The sequence below is a fragment of the Tyto alba genome, unplaced genomic scaffold (assembly GCF_018691265.1).
Source record: "Tyto alba isolate M040663 unplaced genomic scaffold, T.alba_DEE_v4.0 Super-Scaffold_22, whole genome shotgun sequence".
Classification (NCBI taxonomy): Eukaryota; Metazoa; Chordata; class Aves; order Strigiformes; family Tytonidae; genus Tyto; species Tyto alba.
Window position 1 is genome coordinate 2,797,221 of NW_024881296.1, and position 23,141 is coordinate 2,820,361.

The window sequence follows — 23,141 nt, forward strand, 5'->3', positions numbered from 1 at the left end:
AGGTTTCATCTGTGCAACCTTTAAGCATAAGCACTTTTCATTCCCCTCTTTTGATGTAGATCCATGCCTCTCATCATTCCTTCCCCATCACTTCAATCTTTACTCCCCCATCCCTGCAGTGCTCACTCCTCCAGAAGCAGAGGAGTTTGATCGTGACAAGGACATCACACAGTGGCACCTTCCCTATTTCTGCTGATCATTCTAGCAAAGTAGCAGCATGTAGGAAGCATGGCAACAGCCAGCCCACTTCGCCCCTGTGGTCCTTCTGTAGGTAACTCACAGGAATAAGCCAGTTTAGGAAAAGAGAAAAACATACAGGCCAGAAGGAAAAAAGGATGGAAAAATAGGGAAACATGTCACTAAATGAATTGGCTGCTAATCGATATAGTACAGGGCAGTATGATTTTTCTCCCAATTTACAAATGATAGTACCCGGTGCAGGGAGAACAGGCTTGGGAGGAAAGAGGAGGGGCAAGGAAATCAAAAGCAAATGGCTTTCAAGATGCCATATATTAGCTCAAATTACAAAAAAATTTTTCCTACATACACAATTTTTGGTCAGCATTTCATGTAACTAAACCAAAGTCTTCACAGTTTCATGCTCAACTACCATTCAGACTTACAACATTTTAGGAGAGAATACAATTTTCTTTAACAAAGCCCAGCTAAACACAGGCAATAAAAAGGGGGAGGGAAAGTAAAAGAATTCTTTTATAAGCTGGGAAATCAAAGCAGTGTTAGAAAATCTTACAGAAGTGCAATTTAGGAATTACAGTAGAACACCACTATTAAGCATACCTACAGTAAAAAGAGCTATTCCTTCTGCAACACTTCCAGGTAAGCACTAATTCAACAGCCAGCTACAAGAAAGCTGTAAGATCTTTATTGCTAGATTAATTTCTTTTTGAAAGTATGTATTATGTCAATCAAAACTGATAAATAATTTTCTTATAGAAGGCTGGCTACACCTTAACTTTCTGTATCTATTTGGCACACAAAAATGATGGAAATGAAGAGGCAGAAGCAGACCAAGAATTGGTTTGGCACTAAAATGTGCATTTCTGCCTCCTTTGTTTCCCCAGAAATACCAGATTTACCGAAGCCTCCTTTCCTGGCACTGATCAACAGAAGAATCTCCCGTCTCCCTTAAGATATAAATAAAAAACCCAGTTTAGATGTCATTAATCTCACTCCCTTAAAGCCTCCTTTTTATAGTTGTCACATGAATATTCTGAAGTTCCTGAGGCATGCCTACCACAAACCATCTTCCCTTAAACTGCTCACTTTCCATTCTTCCCTATTGTTAAATTAATAGTTTAACAACATTAAGACAGAATTCTACTTCTACCACAAAAATAGTGAAAAAAATATAATTACTTTTTAAAGTCTTTCCTCTCCCATCAACAGGATCTGTCTTCCTTTGCAGATAAGAGTTAAGTAAACTTGCATATTCAAATTGGCCTCTAAATGTTGCCTCTGAAAATTACTTCCAAAATAAAATCTTTTATTACAAGCCGACCAAATACTTCTTACAATCTGAGCTTCACAGTTTGAATCCTAGACCAGTTATTCCACCTGTGGCAGAAGACCACCAGCAGGCTGTAAGACGTTAAGACAGACCATGTGAGTACCTCTCAGTTCCTGCCACCTGTTACGAAACTGAATCAACAACTCAGACGTTTGTAATGATAGCAGTGAAATTATGATTTGGTAATGGAATAACTACTTTTTTCTTCAGCTAAGAATCAAACTATTTAATACCCTCCCTGATAAACAGTAAACAAAGATTCAAGATGGGTCTCTTCTAGGTTTTTTTTGGTTTATTGAAAAAAAGTTTTGGTGGTTCTTGGCTTCAGTAATGTAGAAATAGTTATATCAGCTTCAGCAGAAGATTACGCACCAGAAGCACCACTCCAAGTGAGTCAAAACAACTGAATAGAATCTAGATAGGAAGATGGGTGCATTAAATACCATGGTTTGGGTGACTCCTGAGGAATTGTGGGTCTTCTGTCTTACAACTATAAAGCTCAAGAGCTGGATATGAACCAGAATACAGACCATCCTGAGAAAACAGAATTTATCTATGCAAAACCAAGATTGTTTGATAACATCTATCTCTGCTATTTACCTTTGCCTAGAAAATACTTCTCATAGGAAAAACTTGCTAAGTCAACTCTGACAAAAATAGCGTATCAACATTACTTCTAGCATTATGTAATGGACTCATCATCTTATGCTCTGCCCAATAGATTATTTTAGAGCTGGCTATACCAAAATATTCAGAACTATGTTCCTTGACTCACTAGATGTTTATGTTTTATCTTAAGCTATCTACTATGAACACAGCAATATATTCACCTCTTTCTTCACTATAGCTGTCAGCTCTCTGATCCTGTAAGACCACAAAATAAATGTTACCCCAACCCATGAAAAAGAATTGCTCTATTTCAATAAAGGTTGAAACAAGGTCTACTCTACTTCTTCATTAAAAGTGAACTCTTTCAGTGAAAACATCCACAGGGTGACAGTAAAAAGAATGGCAGCCTAACTGAACTGTGTTTTTTTAATCTTTATCAGCTGTTTAGTTTTAGCTTGGTTTTCAGACTACAAGGCACCTAAAATCAGGTGTTATCAGAACCAGTGTACTGATAGAACTACAGGGAAAAAACTCCCCTGGTGTTGTTACTGCTTATGTGAGCGAGCAAACAAACAACTTCTGGTAGAGATAATATCCAGCGTACCTTTTTTCCCAGCCTCTGAATTTACACATTGCTATTAACCATATACAAATACTGTTCACAGAGTCACAAAGTAATAACCAACATGATTATACCATCAAAAAATGCTAGCACAGCTTTAGTTACAATAGAATAGAAAAAAAAGTTAATCATACATGAAAGTTAGGGTAATTACAGGTCACTAACACATGTGCATCATTGTTAAATAACATTTTCTTTCCTTTTAAACGTTAGTACATCTCTTCAGGCAAGTCTTTAAGAATAAAATTTTCACAGGAGACCCAACTAATGGCACTATGAGCACAACTTTTGTGGAAGATGATTGTTCATCTATATATTCACAGCAAGTAGCACTATTGCAACCATGGCATAATTCCTAATAATATTTTTTTTCAAGTCTCAGCTTCATTAATACCTTGTTCTCAAAATACAAGACTTTTTTCAGTCTTAATGTACTTCAAGACTGTGTGAAGGCATTCAGTAAACACATTGGTTTAGTCCCCAATCTAAACCAGACCTTTATACCTTTCAAAATATTTCTCCAAACGCACATTCAACAGACATTAAAGTGTATACACAAAGACAGTCTGAGCATGGCACATCAGTTTCTACTACAACTTTATTTTTTAAAAGAAAAATTGTAATACCCTGCTTAAAAACAAACAGAAACCCATTTTCAGCTCCCAGGCCCTGTGAGGTCTAATGAGAAGTGTGATAAACAGCTGGCCTTAAGAGGTTAAGAGCAAAGAAGTTTAAACCACTTATATTTCTCCAACTGTAAAACCAAAATATTGCTGGAGTCTTCCTGCAGCAAGGATATTGGATAATTTAGTCTAAAATAGATGTTTATTAAAAAAGGGCGTTGATTTGTTGGAAGCAGTGAAAAGCAGCAGACACCCCTAGTGTCGACGTAAAATACTACAGGACTCCATACTGTATCTCTGTTAATTTTACGGCAATAAAAGGGAAATTTAAATCATCACGATTTAAACAGAACAACTCAAATACACACACCTGGACATACCACATACCTTTCTCCTGCTGCCTCAAAACCCACATGCCTGTCATATTTGAAGTGTCAGCTTTCTAAACCCGCAACAATTGAAGCATACATTATCTAGCCTGTCTCCCTGACATGGGCTACGTGCATTACAGCTTTCCGGTCGGCACATGAACAGAAAAACGCTGCTGCAACAAGGGAGGGGGAACCCTAGGGAGATTGCAAAACAACCCCCACAAGACATCCCTACCAAAATGCCAGGCTTGCCTAAGGCGCTGCTGATACATCTGGAAAGCAGATGAAGCACAGACCGGCGAACGCGAACCCCTCGGACTGAGGGGAAAGGGGGGGGGAGGGGGACGGGGAACGACGTTTGGGGGTGGGGGGAGAGGTGAGGGGGTGCTAGAGAGAGATTAGGGCCGCGAGATGGTAGAGAAAGGGAAGGGCCGAACCCAATGAGCGCTGCCAGGGTTCAGGGAGGAGGCGGCGGAGGGAGTAGGCGGGGAGGCAGCGGGGCGCACGGCGGCGAGGCGGCGGCCATGGGCGGCGGAGGGGAAGCGGGGGGACGTGCCTGCCCCGGGGGGAGAGGCGCGAGGCGGCCACAACGGCGGCCCAGAGGGAGGGGGAGAGCCCAGCGAGGCATTCGCCTGTAGGAAGACGTGGACGGCTCGGGGGCGGGAGGCGAAAGAGACGGGTCAGAGGCAGGGCAATAGCAGCGAGGCGGAGCGGCGGTCGGGCCGGGCCGGGACGCGGGGACACAGCCTCGCCCCCCACCAACCCCTCGCGGCCAGGTCCGGTCTGGAATATTCCAGCAGGGTAGGAACTGGGGTCTCTGCGGGAAGGGAGAAACGAATGAGGGTCCTCACCATAGCAGCGGATGGGCGTCAGGCGTCTCCCCCCAGCAGCTGAATCCACAGAGCCCCGGCCTACACCACGCGTGCTCGGCGCCGCCGCCCCGAATCCTGCTCCCCTCACTGCGGCAACGGCTCGCACGGAACCGCAACAGCACGTACGTAACAATGGGGGCGCGAGCGGCGCTAAGGTTCTGGCAGCGGGGGGCGGAGCCTCCCACATCCGGGTACCCGCCGTGGGGGAGGGCGGGGCGCGTCTGTGACGTCAGCCAGCGTGGCGGGGGCAGGAAGGGGAGTACAAAATGGAGGCAAGGGGAGGGTTGGGGTTGTAGAGCGGTTTGCTGAGTTCGCTAAGAGAGGGGGTAAAGGTCTGTGGAGGTCGGAGCTTTGACTGAGGGGTTGCTTTGCTGGCAAGTGGTTTGTTTTGTAAAGCATCCAGTGTTAAGTGCTACCATAAATAGGCCTCTGCCTGCTCCCTTAGATTTCTGCTCAGGAAAATGTTCCATTCGCTCTTCTGGGGACTGTCAGCTTCTAGTTGTCCTTTTTCTTCTACCTACCCTTTGCTCAGGCTGGTCCCTTGAAGCCACTTTATAAGCTGTACTGCTGGAGCCTGTGCTGCTCTAGCTTCCATGTGTCACTTCTGTTTTCTGCAAAAGGAGAGGAAAAAAAAGATGCTCCAGGCAGGGAGGAAGCTTGCAACAGATGAGCCTTTGGAATTGTGGTTGAGTGGCACCTGATCTCTTTATGTTCTGGCTGTTATTTTCCTCAGGTTTTTGATCTTATGTTGCAAGAGGCTATCTAGGCTGGAAAGTGCTCAATACTTCACAGATTTTAGAGTATTGGGTTTCAGTAGTGTTAATTACGTAAAGCAAAAGGAATGGTACTGTGATGAGATAATTCTTAAAGTGTTTACATTTATGTTTGTGGTTAATGCTTTATACCCTGAATAGTTTGCGTTATAAAATGATACAGATAAGTGCAAATGAAGATGAAGGATGTAGTTCCCTTTAAGGCAAGATTTAGGGCAATACAACTGCTTGCAGAAGTAAAGCTGACCCTCAGGGAGTGATCTCTATATATTACAAAGTTTTAAGTAGGCCAGATGACACCTTTGAAAACCGCAGTTAAGGATAAAGTAAACTATTGAGTGAGATGGCTTGATTTCACATTCCCTTTGCTGTTTTTGCCCTTCTGTGCTCTCTCTTGAAGAGGGTCCCAATGCGGAGAGTGGCCCGAGTAACGACAATCACACCAATGCGGCTACATGTCGTCCCCCTTTATTGCCCGAATCGCTTGGTTATATACTTTGCACAGCAAGCACCTGCTGTTCACACGCCCCATACCCCTTGATTATTGGTCATAAGCAACTTATCACGCACCCAAAGGGAAACTGCGATAGGCAAGCATCTTGCGGTTTGCTGCATACTTGTGCTTAGCTTAGCCAGATACATAGCTGAGAAAATTCCTCATTAACACATACAGTTCCTCACAACACAGCCCTTCAAGGTCATCCTCATAACACAGGTGTTGTTAGCAGTCTGATCTCAGGCCTGGATTGTCCAAACCCTGCAACAAAATATCGTGGCCATTCTCTGTCAGAAATTCTACTACATCTCTGATAAATATGTTTATTTTGGAGCACCATGACGCAGCACATAACACTGTCACAAATAAAATGGTGATGTGAAAATAATAATTATATATAAGATATTGTTGTGTTAATACTGCCGAAAAGACTCAGTACCATGTTGATGTTGTCTTTCAGGCATTTGTTATTTGGCTTACAATAGCTAGACACTGCCAGGGAGATGCAAGACAATCCTGCCAAGTTTAAGGTGAATGGCAACTTAATTTGTGGGGGAAGGGAAGACTGGATTATTACTTTGAAACCAGGTTAATTTTTTAGGACTGAAGCCTAACATGAGCTTTCAAGTCTAAAATGGTAATTTCCTTTCCCTTCAGCTCCTTCTGGAAGAGGAACTGCCTCATCACTGCTGCTCTGTTTGTGGGAGTCTGTGTTGGCCTAAGGTTAGCAAAAGTTAACTTAAATGTTCCTGGAGAAACCTGGAATCTTGACATCAAATGCTGATGTGCAAATGCTAAGAGGAATGGGGAATCCCCTATATGGAAACCCACTCAGGAAGCAAGATAAATAAAGGGTGACCACAAAGTTCCACAAATTAGAAATTCTCATCTGAAAGATTGAAGCAAAGCATGGCAATAAATGTGCTGTTCTTAAAAATTGTTAATGACTGACAAACGTTCTGTTCAGAAACATATTCAGCATGCCTTCATATCTGAAAGGAGTGAGCTTGACCAGCAAGAGCAAAGAGTGCATTAGAGAGATTGTGCACAAAAAATCTAGCAGAAAGAAGTAAATTAAGAACATGGAGATGAGTGAAACTAAGAGGTGGTGAACAAAAGGTAATTTGCAGTAGAAGGAAGTAAAACAAACGCTAATACATAACTGTAAGCTTTGAGTTAATAGCAGATCAGCATAAAAGGCCTTTCTGGTAACAACCTGGGCCTGGCCACAGCAAGAGGTTATATGTAGTAAAATGGTTTGATCTGGGGAAGGAATTTCCTGCCTTTTCTTACTAACAGATACAGGTGGCTACAACAACTCTCCTTTTGGGGGGAAAAAAAAAATCAAGTTGCTAGGATGTCTCAGAATAAAACATTCCTAGATTTCACTGAAAACTAGTATTAAAACTGACTGGATTCTAGCCAAAAATTAAAAATAAAAAGTAACTTCAGATCTCCAAAATAAAAATAAATTCTGATGGAAAACAGTCTTGCTGCTTATGTGTCTTATCACTGCAGTTTTATCTAGCAGATGCAGATCTGGAGTAAAATCAGCTAAATGAACTTGAATATGACTAGAACTTCTATTGCATAATGTCATAGGACTAAAATAAACAGAAATGAGGAATACAATACCTTAATTGTTATGTTTTTCAGTTCCACGTAGAGACAGCCAGGAACTTGGGGAAATATTTTTATCTTGTAATACAGTTATGTCACAGCTAGTAGTTTTGAATCTCTAGATGCAGTACAAAGATGAGCTAATTAATTTTTAATTCCTTTTTCTGTTGTGCAAATTTGTCAAAGTTGCTTTTCATTTTATATCTTAACTTCTAAAATAAGTTAAAAATGCAAGATGGCGTTTGTAGGTAAGAGTCTGTAGAAAGCCATGATTTGCATTTAACACTTTGCATTATATTGTCTGTATTTCTGACTAGTATTTCTGCAAATATCAATATCTGAATTTTTTTGTTTGTTTTAGAGAAGGCTGTGTTTTTTCAGTTTCTGGTTTCAGTAAAGCTGTTCTGCTGCATAATTATAGCCATTCAAACTAGGATAAGTTGCATCTCCATGTAACTGGAAGCTGATTTAGCTACAGATAAATAAACAGGCATATAAACTCTGTACCTGTTTGTGTTCTTCAGTGTTACTAACAGTAATGATGTGGCTTGCACAGTGCTTGACCTGTTGTCTGGAAATCAATTTCTGTGCTTCTGCTTGTGTGTCTGGACTGTAGCTGCAGTTCTTTTCATAGCATGCTGCTTTTAAAGTGCTATTTGTGGTACTTTATCTGTCTCTAACTTTTGAGGGTTTTTTAATATAGCATGTATCTTTGATTGCCTAGGCATATCGTTCTTTGTCTTGCCTTGTGCTGGTCACAAATGTAGATGGATGCAATTTGTATGGAGCTTTCCCCTCTCTGTTAACCTAGGGTGAGGGCTGCCACCTAATTAAATAATCTCCTGCCCTGACCCTTAACAACCTGTAAGCAGCTTTTCCCAGCAAAGCAGGTAGACTCTTGGGACAGTGCAGTAAAGTCTGAAAATACAGGATTTTTAAGCATATGTGTGTTCTGATGGGTTCTATTAGTGCTTTATAAAAATCAATAAACTCTTATTCTTCTTTAATGATCTAAAAGGAAAAAAGAAAAGCCACCTTTTAGGAACTGGCTTCAAGGGAAAGTGCTCTTGGCTACAGTGTGTGTGGGAAGTTGTATTTTATGAGTAAAAGAGGAAACCTTTTGAGATAGAAATGAGAACAGTCCCTTCTCAGTATGTTTGGATTGCCCTATTAGTGCAGGTCCTGAACTCTAATGTCTATAAAACTGTTGCACCATATTTATTAATTTGATTTAATTTGCAATAGCAGGTAAAACAAGCAAATCTAAAGATACAATATGGACTAGAACTGACAAATGGTTGGAAAGATAAAGTGCCTCTCATTGTATCTCTCTTACACCTACATGTGTCTTTTCAGTTGAAAGAAATCAAAGGGAATTTGCCCTTGCTTTCTTGCATATTTGTGAGAGCATGATTAAATTGCCAAGATTTGGGAGGAGAAGGAGATGATACTTTTCAGATCCAGTAAGGCACAGCTGAAAAAACTGATCAAATGAAAGGATTAGGGAAGCAGGGGAAGGTTGCTCTCTCTACCTAGAAAATTAACAGGACTTGCCTTAAAACCAGAACAAAGGCGTGGGCCACAGCCTTGTGAAGCTGTAGGTTAACAGGGTGATTTTTGGTTACCCATTGGTTCATTTTGCATCACTGCAGGATGCTGGATTACAAACTGCTAGAGCGAGTGCAGTTGTATAGTTGTCTCAAGCATATGTGCATTTACTGAAACAGTGGTTGTAAATACCTCTGCTGTGTGAATCATGGTGCCCAAGGTGGTGTGAATTACATGTCCTGATAGATTATTTCTTCCCTTTTCAGGTCTTGGTGGTAATTAACAGCCCCCAAGGACTTGAAGCCACAGATTGAAAATCACTGTATGAAGCTTCTTTTTATTTTCCTTAACCGGGTTATGAAGAGTGGTCTTCTGATTTCGTAGACTTACTGCCAGTTCTGGCTAGGATAAACTGGGTATAAAAGTGCATGCTGTATCTTTGACCCTGTGCCTGTAATTGTTTCACTATATCAGATAGCTCTCTGCAGAACAAATATATGGAAACAATTTGCAAGAAAGATTGAGACTAAGAGGTTACATTTTCCTTGAGACTGTTTGCATAATAATTTCATGTGGTGCTCTTATTTGCCTAGCAGCTGATTAAGATTTCTTCGTGGCATCCAGCTGTAGCTAGTGTTGGTATAATTGGCTGCTTTTTTCTAAAGACATTTGTTCTGGGCAACTCTGATAAGAGCTGTGGGCTGACTGCTCAAAGACATGGAGGCGAGTGCTGCAAGCATGAGTAGTGTTTGATTTTTTTTTTTTTTCACTGATGTGCTTGTCTACTGTTGTTGTAAAGGTTTGTTGCTTTTGTTTAACTCTGATAGAGGGATACATGTATCAGTTTGACTTGTGAAGCTCTTATCTTCCTTCAGTAACTGATTAGGCAGTAGAGATTGGCCTGCACAGGATATTACTGAGCTATTAATGTATCTAACTTCAATCTTGTGGAAACAATCACTTGAATTATTTTAAGATGGTACTTGTTTTATCACTGGCTGTGTGTTGGCTGACTGGGCCAGTACAAATTCTGAAGGAGAAGACAGGCAGCAAGTGAGACCAGTATTTTAATAATGAAACAAGAGAGGCTGAACTGAAACAATGCCAAAATGCCTTAATTTGTTGTTTTCTTGTGACAGAGAAAACTGGAGAATTGCTTGATTGTTGATCCCCTAAGAGTTTGAGTTGGGGACAAATTTTGAACACCAGTAAGTAACCTGATTCTCAAAACCAGTCAAAATAAATGCTGTTGTCATGTGGAGTACCTTTTAGCATATGGGTATGTGTTGTGGGGAGTTTAATGAATGTAGTATCAAGTTCTGTGTCTATTAACCCTCTTTGTTTTTATGAAAAAGAAGAATTTCATTAATAAAAGCTGTCTGTAAATTGATTGCATCCATTTTAACTGTGCATTTTTCCATAGATTTGATTGACATGATCTCAGTGCTCATGTAATCTATTTTCATTTACAGTGCTGTCATCTATGTGAAAAATTGGCTTGTTAAAAACTTTAAAGGAAAATATCATGCAGCATGATCACATGTATTCATGTAAATATTCCAGGCTGCCTGAGCAGAGGAGATGAGAGCACACTGAGGTAAACACTCTGCATGTGTGATTCTCCACTCTGTGCTTCTGTTCCGTGCAAAGACTTTATTGGGAGTGTATATGGAGGACTGTGTGTAGTTTCAATCTGAGAAATAAGAGTGAGTCTAACCCCATATGCCAGATAAGTCATAGGAATTCAGAATTGCATCTGAGAACTTCCCAGGAACTAATTTGGTGCCAATACAGAATACTACCTGTTTGGTTGCTTTTTTTTTATAGCCATGACAGGTTTTAATGCTTTAGACATGGTGAAACTGGTTTTGGTGATGCTCTTTCTCGAGGTGCAAAGCACCTAGTCTACCAGTTGTGCCCGTCTGTCAGTGTTTGGATCATCATTGGATACTGCCTTATTCTTGCCATGGTAGTCTCCACATATTCTGGATCTGCAGCATGGGACTAGAAAATTGTCTCAACTCTTCAGCGGTGGGTGAAGATTCAGTCCTGCTCTGCTGCTTTCAGTAGAAGAGTAAAGTTACTTTCACGTTGCTAGATGGGGATTCAGTGTTTTGTTCCTATAAAGCAGGTTCAGGATCTGAATCCAAAATGTTTGGACATCCTAGGTTTTATCCTTTCACCCTAATGCCAGAAGGAGTAGATTCTGGCACTAAATGCTTGATCTTTGCACTTTTAGCATAGTATGATCACCTAAGGAATAATGAAAAGATTTCTTCTTTAGATAATGTAATTAAAAGACTAAAACTTTTTGTGTGTGTGCTCTTGCTTTACGCAGTGATGGTTATTGAGAGATGGAACTCCAGATGGGTGTAAGTAAGACGTCAAGACTTCAGAGTTGAAATCTGTCCTGGGTTGAGTGAGTGGTGGAATTTTTTGGTGGCAGGGGAGGGGGCTATCGGGGCGGACCCCTGTGAGAAGCTTCTCGAAGCTCCCCCAGCTCCACGTCAGCTCCACTTCTGTTTGGGAAATTGAGCCAATCGGCTGCGCCTCTGCGATAACGTATTTAAGAAGGGACGTGGTGACGGGCAGTGGGACTGGTGAGGAGGAGTTGCTGCAGCTGCATGGACACCAAGGTCAGGGGAGGAACAGAGGAAGAAAGGAGGGGGGAGGTGTGCTGGAGCAGAGACCCCCCTGTATCCTGTGGGGAGACGGCAAGGCGGGCCCCCCTGCCACCCATGGAGATCTACGGTGGAGCAGACATTGATTTGTGGCCTGTTGTTCCTGCTCAGATGATCAAGGTGCTGTGCCCGAAGAAGGCCGGGGTCTCATGGGAAAAGGTAGCCCTGCTGCTGAAATTCAGTGCTGGGAGGATTGCAGCATGCGGGAGAGTCCCACGCCAGAGCAGCTCGGGAAGGGCTGCAGCCGTGGGAGAGAATCCAGTTGGAGAAAGTTGGTGACCCCTGACGGAGCAGTGTGGGGAACACTGCGGCCCATGGGAGGAACTCATGTCGGAGAAAGTTTGTGGAGGACTGTCTCCTGTGAGAGGGGGACCACGATGGAGCAGGAGGAACAAGTTTTGGACACTCCCCTCACTGAACATGAAGGAAGTGGCAGCGCTGACTGCCCCCCCCATTCCCTGCCCCTGCGCCACTGGGGGAGGAGGTAGAGATATCGGGAGCAGAGCTGAGCCCGGGAAGAAGGGAGGGGTGGGGGGAAGGTGTTCTCAAGATGTGGCAATGCTTCTCACTGTCCTACTCTGTTATGTGTTGTTAGTGTCTGTAATAAATGTATGTTCTTTTTTTCTTCCCCTAACGAGTCTGCCTTTTGCTCGTGATCATAAAAGGGGGATTTTTCCCCATCCCAGTCCTATCTTGAACCCCAAGCCTGGCTCTCTGTCCCTTCTCATTGCCGGAGGGGAAGGGAGAGAGGGCTGCTGCATTGTGGTTGGCTACCAACCGGGCCTAAACCACGACAAAATCAAAGCCGAAGTTGAAGTCATAGCTGAAGTCATTGCTGAAGTCACAGTTGTGGCTGAAGTCGTTTATTGTCAACAATTCTTCTACAATTATACAGTCTAACAATACTTGTCAACATTTGATTGGTCACTACCCTCTGTCCATAATACACCAGACAATTCATTGGCTACAAGTTAGTTACTGCTATCCTAAGTCTATTGGTTAATTAAATCTTACAAGCACAGACACAATGTCCTATATACTTTTAGCTCAAGGCAGAAAACTTTCCACTGTTTAAGAAATGGCCAGATGTTTTCCGTTAACCAGCCTTGCATGTTTTCTTCAGACAAAGCTCCACATCCTTATCTTGTTTTTCTACATTCCTGTTTGCTGCTCCCAAGGCTTCTGGCTGACCAGGGTCAAGATGTCCTCATCATTCACTAGCTGTACAGCACTCTCAGTTCTTCTTCCCAGCCGTCCTGCTACAGTGCAGAGATTAAAGAATCCTTTACAGGAATTATAATTTGGCTTGATTTGCTGTTAATCTGAAGATTTTGTGTGATTTAAATCTTTGGGCCTTCATGTTGCAAAAGATTGCCTAATTAAAAGTGGCACTTGTCAGGAATGGGGTCCAGCTTGTTACGGTGGTACACTGTAAATCAGGATGCTTCTGCCTTCTACCTACCTGACAAAGTACCACCTACTCGCTGGTGTGGAATGGATTTATAACTTCAGTGGATTTAATATTAGCTTCTGATCATTCATGCTGTTGCTGAACTCTCCCACCAGAAAAAATTGAGATTTTCATTTTCTGGAAGGACCTGCAGAGTTTCCAGAAGAGACATTAAAAGTCAGAATAAAGACATTTACTGACATTTTCATATCAGACTTCCCCTGCCCTTCTGTCTCCCTGCTGACAAAAGGTATGCATAATGAAAGCGAAGTTCCTAAGTAAATACCATGAAATTTTGGGTGACTTAGTCATACAGTACTATTTTTCTTCCCTCTGTCAACAGGGAAGAGTTATGCACTCTGGAAATTGTACATTTTATTTTGCAGCCTGCTTTGCATACTGGCAACCACTTCAGATTTTGTACTATAAACTTCCACCATTGCAATTTTACTACAGCCCAAACAATTTTACCACTGGATGATAATCTTATCTTGTGATCCCTTGATTAAGCGGCATGTATCATTCAAGAGGTACTCCGGGCTGTTCTCAGTGTGAAATCCAGTTTCATAAACCCCACTCCTGTAAGCCCTGTCTGTGTCAGGAAGAATAAGACCAGTAGTGATTCTAATGCATTTCAGCTGGTGGGGAACTCAACAGAGCATTTTGTGGCTTGGGTGCATGCGTTTATGCATGAATAACCAAATAGATGTTTAAGAGAACAGCATCACAAAACAATAGCACAGATTATTCATTATCAAATAATACTGATGAGACTATTGGTGTTGAAAAAATCATAGTGTCATGTAAAGAACTTCAATTTCATTGTCTTTTCCCATTCCACTGAAGTTGTTACGTGACCCTTTCTGCAGACTTATGGATAGCTGGTAATATTGCAATGGAGAGTTAATGCACAAGTAGGTGAAGTACACAACTACACAATGCCATGGGAGCTCTGTAATGCATGTAAGTCTCACTATTAAATATGGAAACTTGTTTAGTGTTGTATGTTACTTCTGAGTACTACAACTGCATGGGTCAAAACTGGATGAAGATTTACTGAGGTGTATACAGTTCTGCTGGACCCACTATTCCCAAGGTAACAGCAGCCTGTGGATGAGACAATACTGCCATTCAGACAAACCTTAGTGTAGTTGCAGTCGGTGTCTTTTTTCTGTTACAACTCTCATCAATTTTGGACTAGAATAAACAACACTGTAGTGGTTTTTTGGTCAGTGTAATTTGCAGTTTTCTGGCTGACATTTGCTCACAGGAGTATTTTGCTACCTTCCTGTTGCTAACCAGTAGAGCTAAAAGTGTAGGACGTAACTGGGAAATGTTTATGTTCTGGCCCTCTTGCAGATAGAAGCTATTCTGAGAAACACCTCTCATGGCATGGTTGAAGCAGCCTGCTACTTACTGATTTTTGGCATAGCTAGCAAAGAATAAATACAGGTCATCAATACAATCTTGCCCTGCTAGATGAGAACTCTCCAGCTCTGGCAATACTTTGAGCAAGACCTCAGTAGCAAGCAACTGAAACCTTTAATTCCCTGTGCCTGCATTCTGTAATCATACCCTGGAATAAAGGGGACTAATACCTCAATACCAGAGAATACATACCTAGTCTTTTGATGATCAAATACAGTGGCGGTTACTAGTAGATTTAGCTTAGGGTCAGGGAAGAGAGAAGGCCTGCTGTTACGGAGAAGGAGGAGCACAGATGGAATCCTTGTGGGAGTGAACTGCTTTTACCCTCTACTGCCCAGGATAGTCTTGACTGGTAGTGTGTCAGATGTACCCACATCTGGTACAGTGAGAGAATTTGCCCAGTGTGTATGGAGGCTTCCTCTTTTTTTTCAGATACATAAATGGAGATCTACCTTTCCTGTTGAACAACCTGCAGCCCTTCTTGTGTGGGCTGTTAGGTTTTTTTAAGCACTGCTCTTCTGAGTGCAATAGAGCTGATTTTAGATGAATTCTCCTAGGAAATCATTTTCAGTATAACCTGGTTATCAACACTCAGAAGCCTTTGAATATAGCCTAAAACTGGTTGTTGCAAACCTTGGGAAGTCAGAACCTTTGAAACAGTTGTGTGGAGTAAGCAGGGTTTTAAAACTAAAACAAAACAAAAAACTTCCCCAGATCTGAGCAGTATTGCTTTCAGAGCCTTCCAGTTCCTGCAAAGTCTGAGTGACCCTGCAAATGGACTTCTTAAAGACGAAATGTTGCTTCCTGCTCAAGGCCTCTGGAGGTGCTAAAAAAGAGCAGAGAACGTCTAAAGCTAGTAAAGCTTGTGGTACGAAGATGAAAAACATCCATCATTGAAGCAGGCAGAGCTGGAGTCTTCTAAAGTGCTTGGGATCTGTGGATAAAACACTAGATTCTTAGGAGTTCTATAATTGAACTAAAATACAGTTTAACCAGGGACTATGCCATCTTTTAATTCATGTTAATGTGGAGGAAAGGGTGTATAATAAAAAAACCCAAAACTTGCAGTACTGTAACTCCAGTTTCAGGCATGTATCTTTTTTGTACAGTGTTCAATTAAGTATCTGGTTTGTATAATTGTTGAGGAAGTGCTAAGTTGTTTAGTTTATTGGTATTTTAGTAACATTCAGTGCATATTTTACTGCTCAAATGGTTAATTTGTTAGTGACCACGTACGTTTTTCTTGTTTTGAGTATGTGGGTGTTCGTTCTGGCTGAATGCATAAGTCTCTAGATGTATGCTATAGAACATAATGGAAGCTTAAAATACTTAGATCTTTGCATCATAATAGCTAGTTTAAACATTTGCTCAAGATCTCTGTTCATGAACAGCCACCTTTGAGTCTTCTCCTGTGTATCTCATGACAGTTTTGGGATAATTACATTTTGAGAGTTTGGGTTGGGGGTAACTGCAGATAACTTCCAGTTAAGAGATGAAAACAGTTTTACAGGGATTGTCTGCTTCCACTGAGCTGGGAGATTGAGCTGGAAGCGTGCTGAATCCTGAGTAGACCAATGAAAGGCCGTTGCTGGGGGCAGGCCCTGTTGCCCACTCCTTTAGAGCTAGCATATATGCTCTCCAGCATCCTTAACATCCCCATCAGGGGTGTAGTCCTGTTAAGGAACCACACCTTGGTGAAATGTATCCTCATCTTTAGTAATGTGCTCTTGACTGCTGCTCTGGTGATGAAGACCACAAAAAAGGTCCATACATTCTTACTTGCATATAGTTTAGCCTACACCCTGTTGTTTCTGTTCTGTTTTATGGGATTACTAAGCACTTCAGTACTAAATTGAGACCCCACCTAGAGTACTGTGTTCAGCTTTGGGGCCCCCAATGTAAGAAATACATGGACCTGCTCAAGCAGATCCAGAGGAGGCCATGAGGATGATTGAAGGCTGGAGCAGCTCCCCTGGGAGGCCAGGCTGAGAGAGTTGGGGGGGTTCAGCCTGGAGAAGAGAAGGCTCCAGGGAGACCTTCGAGCGACCTCCCAGGGCTTAAAGGGGGGACAGGAGAGGTGGGGAGGGACTCTGGATCAGGGGGTGTAGTGACAGGATGAGGGGTAATGCCTTTAAACAGAAAAAGGGTAGATTTACATTAGGTATAAAAAATTCTCCACTGAGAGGGTGGCTGAGGGTAGTGAGGCACTGGCACAGGTTGCCCGGAGATGCTGTGGCTGCCCCCATGTTGGAAGGGCTCAAGGGACTGGACAGGATTTTGAGCAACCTGGTCTAGTGGAAGGTGTCCCTGCCCATGGCAGGGGGGTTGGGACTGGATGATCGTTAAGGTCCCTTCCAACCCAAACCATTCTACAATTCTATGAAGTTTACTGTAGAGTTGGGGATGCTAAACCTTGATCAGAACGACAGTGATTATTTGATACAACTATTAACAAATCAATTGCCTTAACATCTGCAAGGTAGATAAGTATTAACACTAAAGTCTAGGACAAGTTTTCTAGTGCACATGATTTTCTGGATGTCACTTTGGGAACAACACCACTAAGTTTAAATAGAGGATTTTTACCACCAAATTTGTCATTCATTTGTTATGTGACCTTACACCCTAGGTACCTCAGGTGGGCATATAAACTTTAAGGCCTTTTTTGAAGTGTTTTCTTTAAAAGGCAATAGCACTACTAGGTGGAGGGTTCAGAAATTCTTATACAAATATGTAGTGTATTTGTATGTGCATTGATATTTACATAGTAGAATCCATAATTACTTACAAAAAAGTACTTGATATTAAAATATGTGAAATCCAACATTGCTTGACAGGTCTAGGTTAAATACTTTTTTGTAGAGGAAAAATGAAAAAAAAAAAAATTAAAAAATAAGGTTTCTTCTTGATTTACAAAAGTTTCAAAGTGCTATATCAACAGTGTTAGGTGATTTTTTTTTATTATCTGCAAAAGCCTGCATTAAAAATATAAACAATAGCTCACTATTAAATTTTGGTTATTAAAAGGTAGAAAAATCTTAAGCTTCATATTTTCTTTCAGTACTGCAGTCTGAATTCATGATTAGATGAGTTAAGATACTCATCTAAACTCCTTACTGTTTCATGTTTAAATGAAAACAGGATCTCTAAGACTGTGCACCATACAATTTTGAAAACGGCTCAAAATACTAAAGGTGTTAATAAGGAAGTCCACTTTGAGATTGCTTATCTGTACAATAAGCAATTTACCTGGCTCTCAGCACAACTGATAGCTCTAGTAGCAGTGTTTGGGGATGCCTGGTCCCTTGCTGTGGATTATCTTGTAAACAAATGTTTTGTGAATTAATAGTAATGCAAGTTTTTTAAGGATAAAAGGAGATTTAGTTTGACTTAATTATCTAGCTATTGCCTCTTGCAATAACACACTGCTCCCTACAGCTATAGCTAAATAATCAATAGAAACAAAGATCACTTCTGTAAATATGTAAATGTTAATCACTTAAAAATCATTTGATAGACGATGCTAAACCTGTAAACCTTGGTGTTTGAGAAAATCTGGTTTTGATTTGGATGGTCCCTGAAGAGAGATTCAGATTTTAAGCTGAGTTTCTTCCCTCAAATACCTTCATTGTCTTCAGTAATAAATTTGCATGTGAACTGGAGGAAGGCATTTGGCCTATTCTTAGAGCAAGTCAAAATTGCACTCTGCTTCTTCACAATCAGCTGTACAACTTCCTATTATCTCTTGTGTATCAACAGTGTGTGCAAGGCACAGAAGAAAGTCGTTGCCTTGGAGGAGTTTACAGCCTAAATGTAAAGGATAACAAAATGTTATTCAGTGATTTTATTACGGTTAGGATCTCGCTGTTCTACTACGTTATAGCGTGTGGATAGATGCCAGGTGTGTACATTGGTTCCTGCTGTGCTGCAGGGACAGAAGAGTATACACAGTTGGTTTTGCCCTTCTTACTGGAAGTTTCCCACATATGATCTACTTGCATGAACCTGCATGTGGCTGCTTCCTAACTCAGTTCTTAAAATATTATCCCTCTTAGTTTAAGCAATTTATGTAGTTGAAGTTTTTCTAAATTTAATTATGCCGACAGTTGGACTGGGGAGTGAATAAACAGGAAGTTATGTTGGCAGACTGGGGAGAAGGGAGAAAAATTTCAGTGAAAGAGCTATAATAGGTGGCTAGGAGTAGAAGCCTATCTACTTGCCTGCTGTCGCCAAAGCACCACCTCCAACCACAGGTGTAGTTATTGACACCCATCGGGTGGGTAAAGCTGGCTTTCATTATCAGACTTGAGACCAGGGTTGGATCTGGGTCAGGCTGAGAGTCAGAGGGAGTGTAGAGTGTGTGGACAGTGAAGAGCTGGCAACAGATGGCATCATAGTGGAAAAAATGAGGCAACTCATGTTTCTGCTGCATTTTGCCAATTACTTGTTTTCCTTCAGGGAGGAATTCAGTGTTTGGCTAAGTTTTGTCATTAGTTTTTGTAGTCATTGATGCCAGGAAATCATTTTGTCTACTCAGAGTTTAGTATTCCTTAAATTTAAAACAATTTTAGATGCTAAGGCATATCACTAGTGATCACATTTTAGGATTGGATTTTCTTAATCAAAAAAAAAAAAAAACAAAAAAACCCAAGCTATATATAAATGTTGTGGCAAAGGGTTTCCCCAAAACCCTAAGCAGAAAATTTTTCTTTGTGGCAGATGGTTCTATTCTACTTGTGGATTCATAATCTTTTGAAAAAGGAAGTATGGTACTCATGAATTTATGAACAAAGCATTTCAACTAAATTAACTTGTTTATATCAACTTACTAATTTTACAGTAAGCTTAGAGGTAGGAAATACTGTTTCTATTTTACAAGTGGGATGATCTAGTTTAGTGGTTGCATAGAAAAAAAGGACTCATACATTGATTTTTTTTCTTTTAATTCAGTTAAGAATTCCTTAAGCTTTGTTAAACAATGAGAGAGTTTTATTAATCATTCCTGGTTTTCTTAAGTAAAAACCTAAAATGTGTAAAACTAGGCATTAACTTCATCTCTGGGGAGTTTAGCATTTTAAATTTCAGAAGAGATGGGATTCTCATTGACTAATTTCTTTATGTGCAATTTAAAAAATTCTTGCCATATGTTTAAATTGTTGTTAACTTACTAATGAGTAATAGTGATCACTAAGCTTTAAAGTTTTAATACTTTTTTTGCATCTGTTTAGTTAAAAAAAATGAGTAGCTGCCTGTGAGGACAACTGCTTTCTTGAAATGAGATTTCATCTAATTATTTATAAACATTTATTCCATGCTCATCAGCCTAGTAACTGAGGTTTCAAGTCAGTGTGCTTTGCTGAGCAGGGTTGCAAATACTGTTGTGAGCCAAGGCCTGAACTTCTACATGAAAGTGGAGTTTCACATCTGATTGAGGCATAGCTAGTTACTGCTACACCTTCTTCACCTCTCCCTTGTGACACTGTTTGTATTCCTGTGGCTGCAAGAGTGGTGGAATCAGGGAGATAATGTGACTGAAAAATAAACTCCCCCAAAATTAGTGTACACTGAATCATCCTTCTGATCTATCTGAGCACTACTGAGGCACTGAGAAGGGTCAAGCATGTGTGATTGTGGGGAGAGACAGCTAGAAATTAAGCTGATTACAAAGCTGCTGCTGAAGCCTGACTATGCTGTAGCTGAAATAACTGAAAAGCAGGTATTGGGTTGGCAGTTAAGCCAGTTTAGGTGAGGAAATGATCTAACCTGTATTAATTTTGAAGTGGTTTTCTGACTTTAGCAGTATATGCCTGAGCCAAGTATATCTACTACTTATACTGCAGTGCTGTTCTGAGAAAGGAAAATGCTAAAAGGTTGGAAATTTGATGTCTCTTCCCATATGCTGACCTCTGAAAAGTGGCCACAGTATTTTATCAGAATGTCCACTTTGGGAGCTGTTACAATAAACTTAATGTATCTCTTTAGTTTCAGACTTATCTTCTTTTTATCTGTACCTAGAGAATTGCTTTCAGAGAAATCTCATCTTTTTCTTCAGCTTTCTTTTTAACAGCAGCAAGGGTAGTGGATAGCTATTTCTGTTGCCTATTTGTAAGTAAATCTCAGCCTTACTCCTTTTTTAGTTGCTCCCTGTCTTATAAAACTTTGCAATAGAATGTGTTTTATAACTACAAAATTTACAGACTAAACTATTAAAACATTTATCTTAAAAACATGATGAAGACTTTTACTTTTTTTCTGCTACATTAACCGGGCCTTAATTTTGAGCCTTTAAAATTACAGTGCCATTTTACTTTCCAGCACACTTTAGATCATCGCTTCACCATCCAGGGTCCTGATCCCATGGAGACTTGTACATTTGTTTAACAATGCATGTTTCAAGCTGTAACACTGATTTATTACTCTTGCTGCACTGTTACCTGATTTGAAGAGAGTCAGTTACTGGGACATCTACATCTGCAGTATTTGCAAAAAGACAGATGATTTGCAGGTGTAACACAGCACTATAGTTAATCACACTAGCAAACTGCATTGTGAAATGTGATCTTGTATAGCCATTTATAGTCTGAGTTTTTAAGAGCTGTAACTGCTTTTGGCTTGGTTAACTTCTGTGGCTGTTGTAGAGTGCATTTGCAATCAAGTTGTTGCCAAACTTGTACTTGATGTTAAGGTCATGTTTACTACTGCGCAACTGCATAGTGAAGAGTTGCAGTAAAAGCAAAATAAACGTTACAACTCTTGATGAAGCATCTTAGTGTCACTCTATGGGAACCTGATAGCAAGTGGATGTTGGGCAGGAGCTCAAACTGACTGTAGACCATAGCAGAATGTTGCTGGCAGTAGTTAAATTTTACTGTTTCATTCTAGCTGATGTGTACTTGACTGCAGCTCTAACAAAAACATCTTGTGCATGTTCTGAGTACTGTTTAAAAAAGAACATAGATGTAAGAAAACCGGAGTCAGCAGCTCTCCATATGTGGCATTAGTACTGTGCAAGATTTTCATCTGTGAGCCAGATTGATCTGGTAGCCTCCTAAAAGAATTAAATTAAAATTAAAAAGAATTCACATTAAATTTCTGGTACTGCTGATGAAAAGAATGTGGTTAGTTCCTCTTACTCTTCCAGAGGATGGATACAGAAGCTAAATGTGGTCCTCCTAGATGAGGGTTAAGGTATTATGCTAGCAGTGAGCTGCAATGGATTTTACATTATGGCTGTAATTGATCTGGATTAGACATCCACACGCAGGCACCCCTATTTGTTTTACACTCTTGTAAAAATACATGCATATTTGCTGGTATGAATGCCAGTAACTATTTGACCTTTTTTAAAAAGAAAAACAAAACCCAAGAAGGAGTATTATTGCCACTGACATTTTGAGAAGCCTTTTTTAGCTACCGTTAAGGAGCAAGGTGTATGCAGTGATGATCAGCTGCATTTGACAAGCAGAATTCTCCAAAACAATAAATTCACTGTCTGAAAACAGGCCACAGCAGAGGAGAATTTTTTTTTTTTTTTCATTATCCTTACGGGAGGGAAGATATATAAACCTAATTTTTGCTAAACACCAACAATCCATAGAGGACCAACACCTTATTGTCCCACTTGTATTCAACTGGAGGTCTCAACTTTTTGAAAATCAGCCAACTAAATATGGAATCTTAGTTCACAGGAGACCAAACTTCTTAATTTCTGTTTCTGTGGACAGATTTTTTTTCCCAGTTCTCAGTTCCTGGAAAGTTGAGACAACTGGTATTTGTGTGTGTGGGGGATGATTGTGCTAGCTTTTTGGTGTGTTGCAAATACAAGTGCAAAAGTTCACAGAACAGTATTAGAATTGGAGATATAACAGAGGTATGGCCTGACTCAGTATGGTTTGTGTACTTTCAAATTCCAGTGAATCTGATGGGGCCTGAAACCTTTTATCCCAGCTGGATTCAGCCCTTTTTTTCTCCTGTCGATTACTTTTGCCAATCTATTTTTATTTCAGTACTATTTCCCATTATAGACATGATTAGGAGCAATTTGGAATAATTCCAATACTCGTGTATCAGGGAGGAATGAAACTACCAAAAAGGGATCAATTTTGGTTCCTCTGCTTCAGTATGATCAGTATGTTTCAATTCTCAGTGAAAATGCCCATATGCTTTTTAAATCCTTTTTCTTAAATATCAGGTATTTTTGTAGAGAATTTGAATTTTTAGTTACTTACACTTCAATGCAAGCACTTTTGCAGGCTTATGCTCTTATTTAATTGTTGTATTCTAAGTATGGAAAGTAAGAACACTTTTGTCTCTATTGATATTTCACAGATGCATATTACTTGGAAATGGCAGTGCATCACATAGAATGTTGTAAATGCTGTCTTTTACCAGGCAGGTCAAATAAATAAAGTCATTCTCGATTATAAAACTTTTTAAAGGATTCAGTACCTTCTGTAAAGCTTCAAACATGTTCTAATGATGTCCAAGCATCATGTGAGTGTTTCATGTTCCATAAAAGTG

At 40.5% G+C, this 23,141-nt stretch overlaps 2 protein-coding genes across 13 annotated transcripts in view; one reads left to right on the forward strand and one right to left on the reverse strand.

Moving 5' to 3' along the window:
* Positions 1-4,812, reverse strand: part of PPP3R1 (protein phosphatase 3 regulatory subunit B, alpha) — a 38,943-nt gene extending 34,131 nt beyond the window's left edge. For 4 of the 6 annotated variants that reach the window (XM_042796195.1, XM_042796194.1, XM_032993506.2 and 1 more), the window contains exon 1: positions 4,605-4,812. In XM_042796195.1, the coding sequence (XP_042652129.1) occupies positions 4,605-4,607 (3 nt within the window). In that variant the 5' untranslated portion in view covers positions 4,608-4,812. The remainder of the gene's footprint in view (positions 1-4,604) is intronic. The other 2 variants (XM_032993507.2, XM_042796196.1) reach the window with 1 other exon arrangement.
* Positions 3,399-23,141, forward strand: part of PLEK (pleckstrin) — a 67,774-nt gene continuing 48,031 nt past the window's right edge. For 4 of the 7 annotated variants that reach the window (XM_032993497.2, XM_032993489.2, XM_032993498.2 and 1 more), the window contains exons 1-2: positions 4,662-4,747; positions 6,552-6,617. The gene's annotated coding sequence lies outside the window, so the exon portion shown is untranslated. Of the gene's footprint in view, positions 4,555-4,661; positions 4,748-6,551; positions 6,618-23,141 lie in introns of those variants that run through there. The other 3 variants (XM_042796187.1, XM_042796189.1, XM_042796188.1) reach the window with 3 other exon arrangements.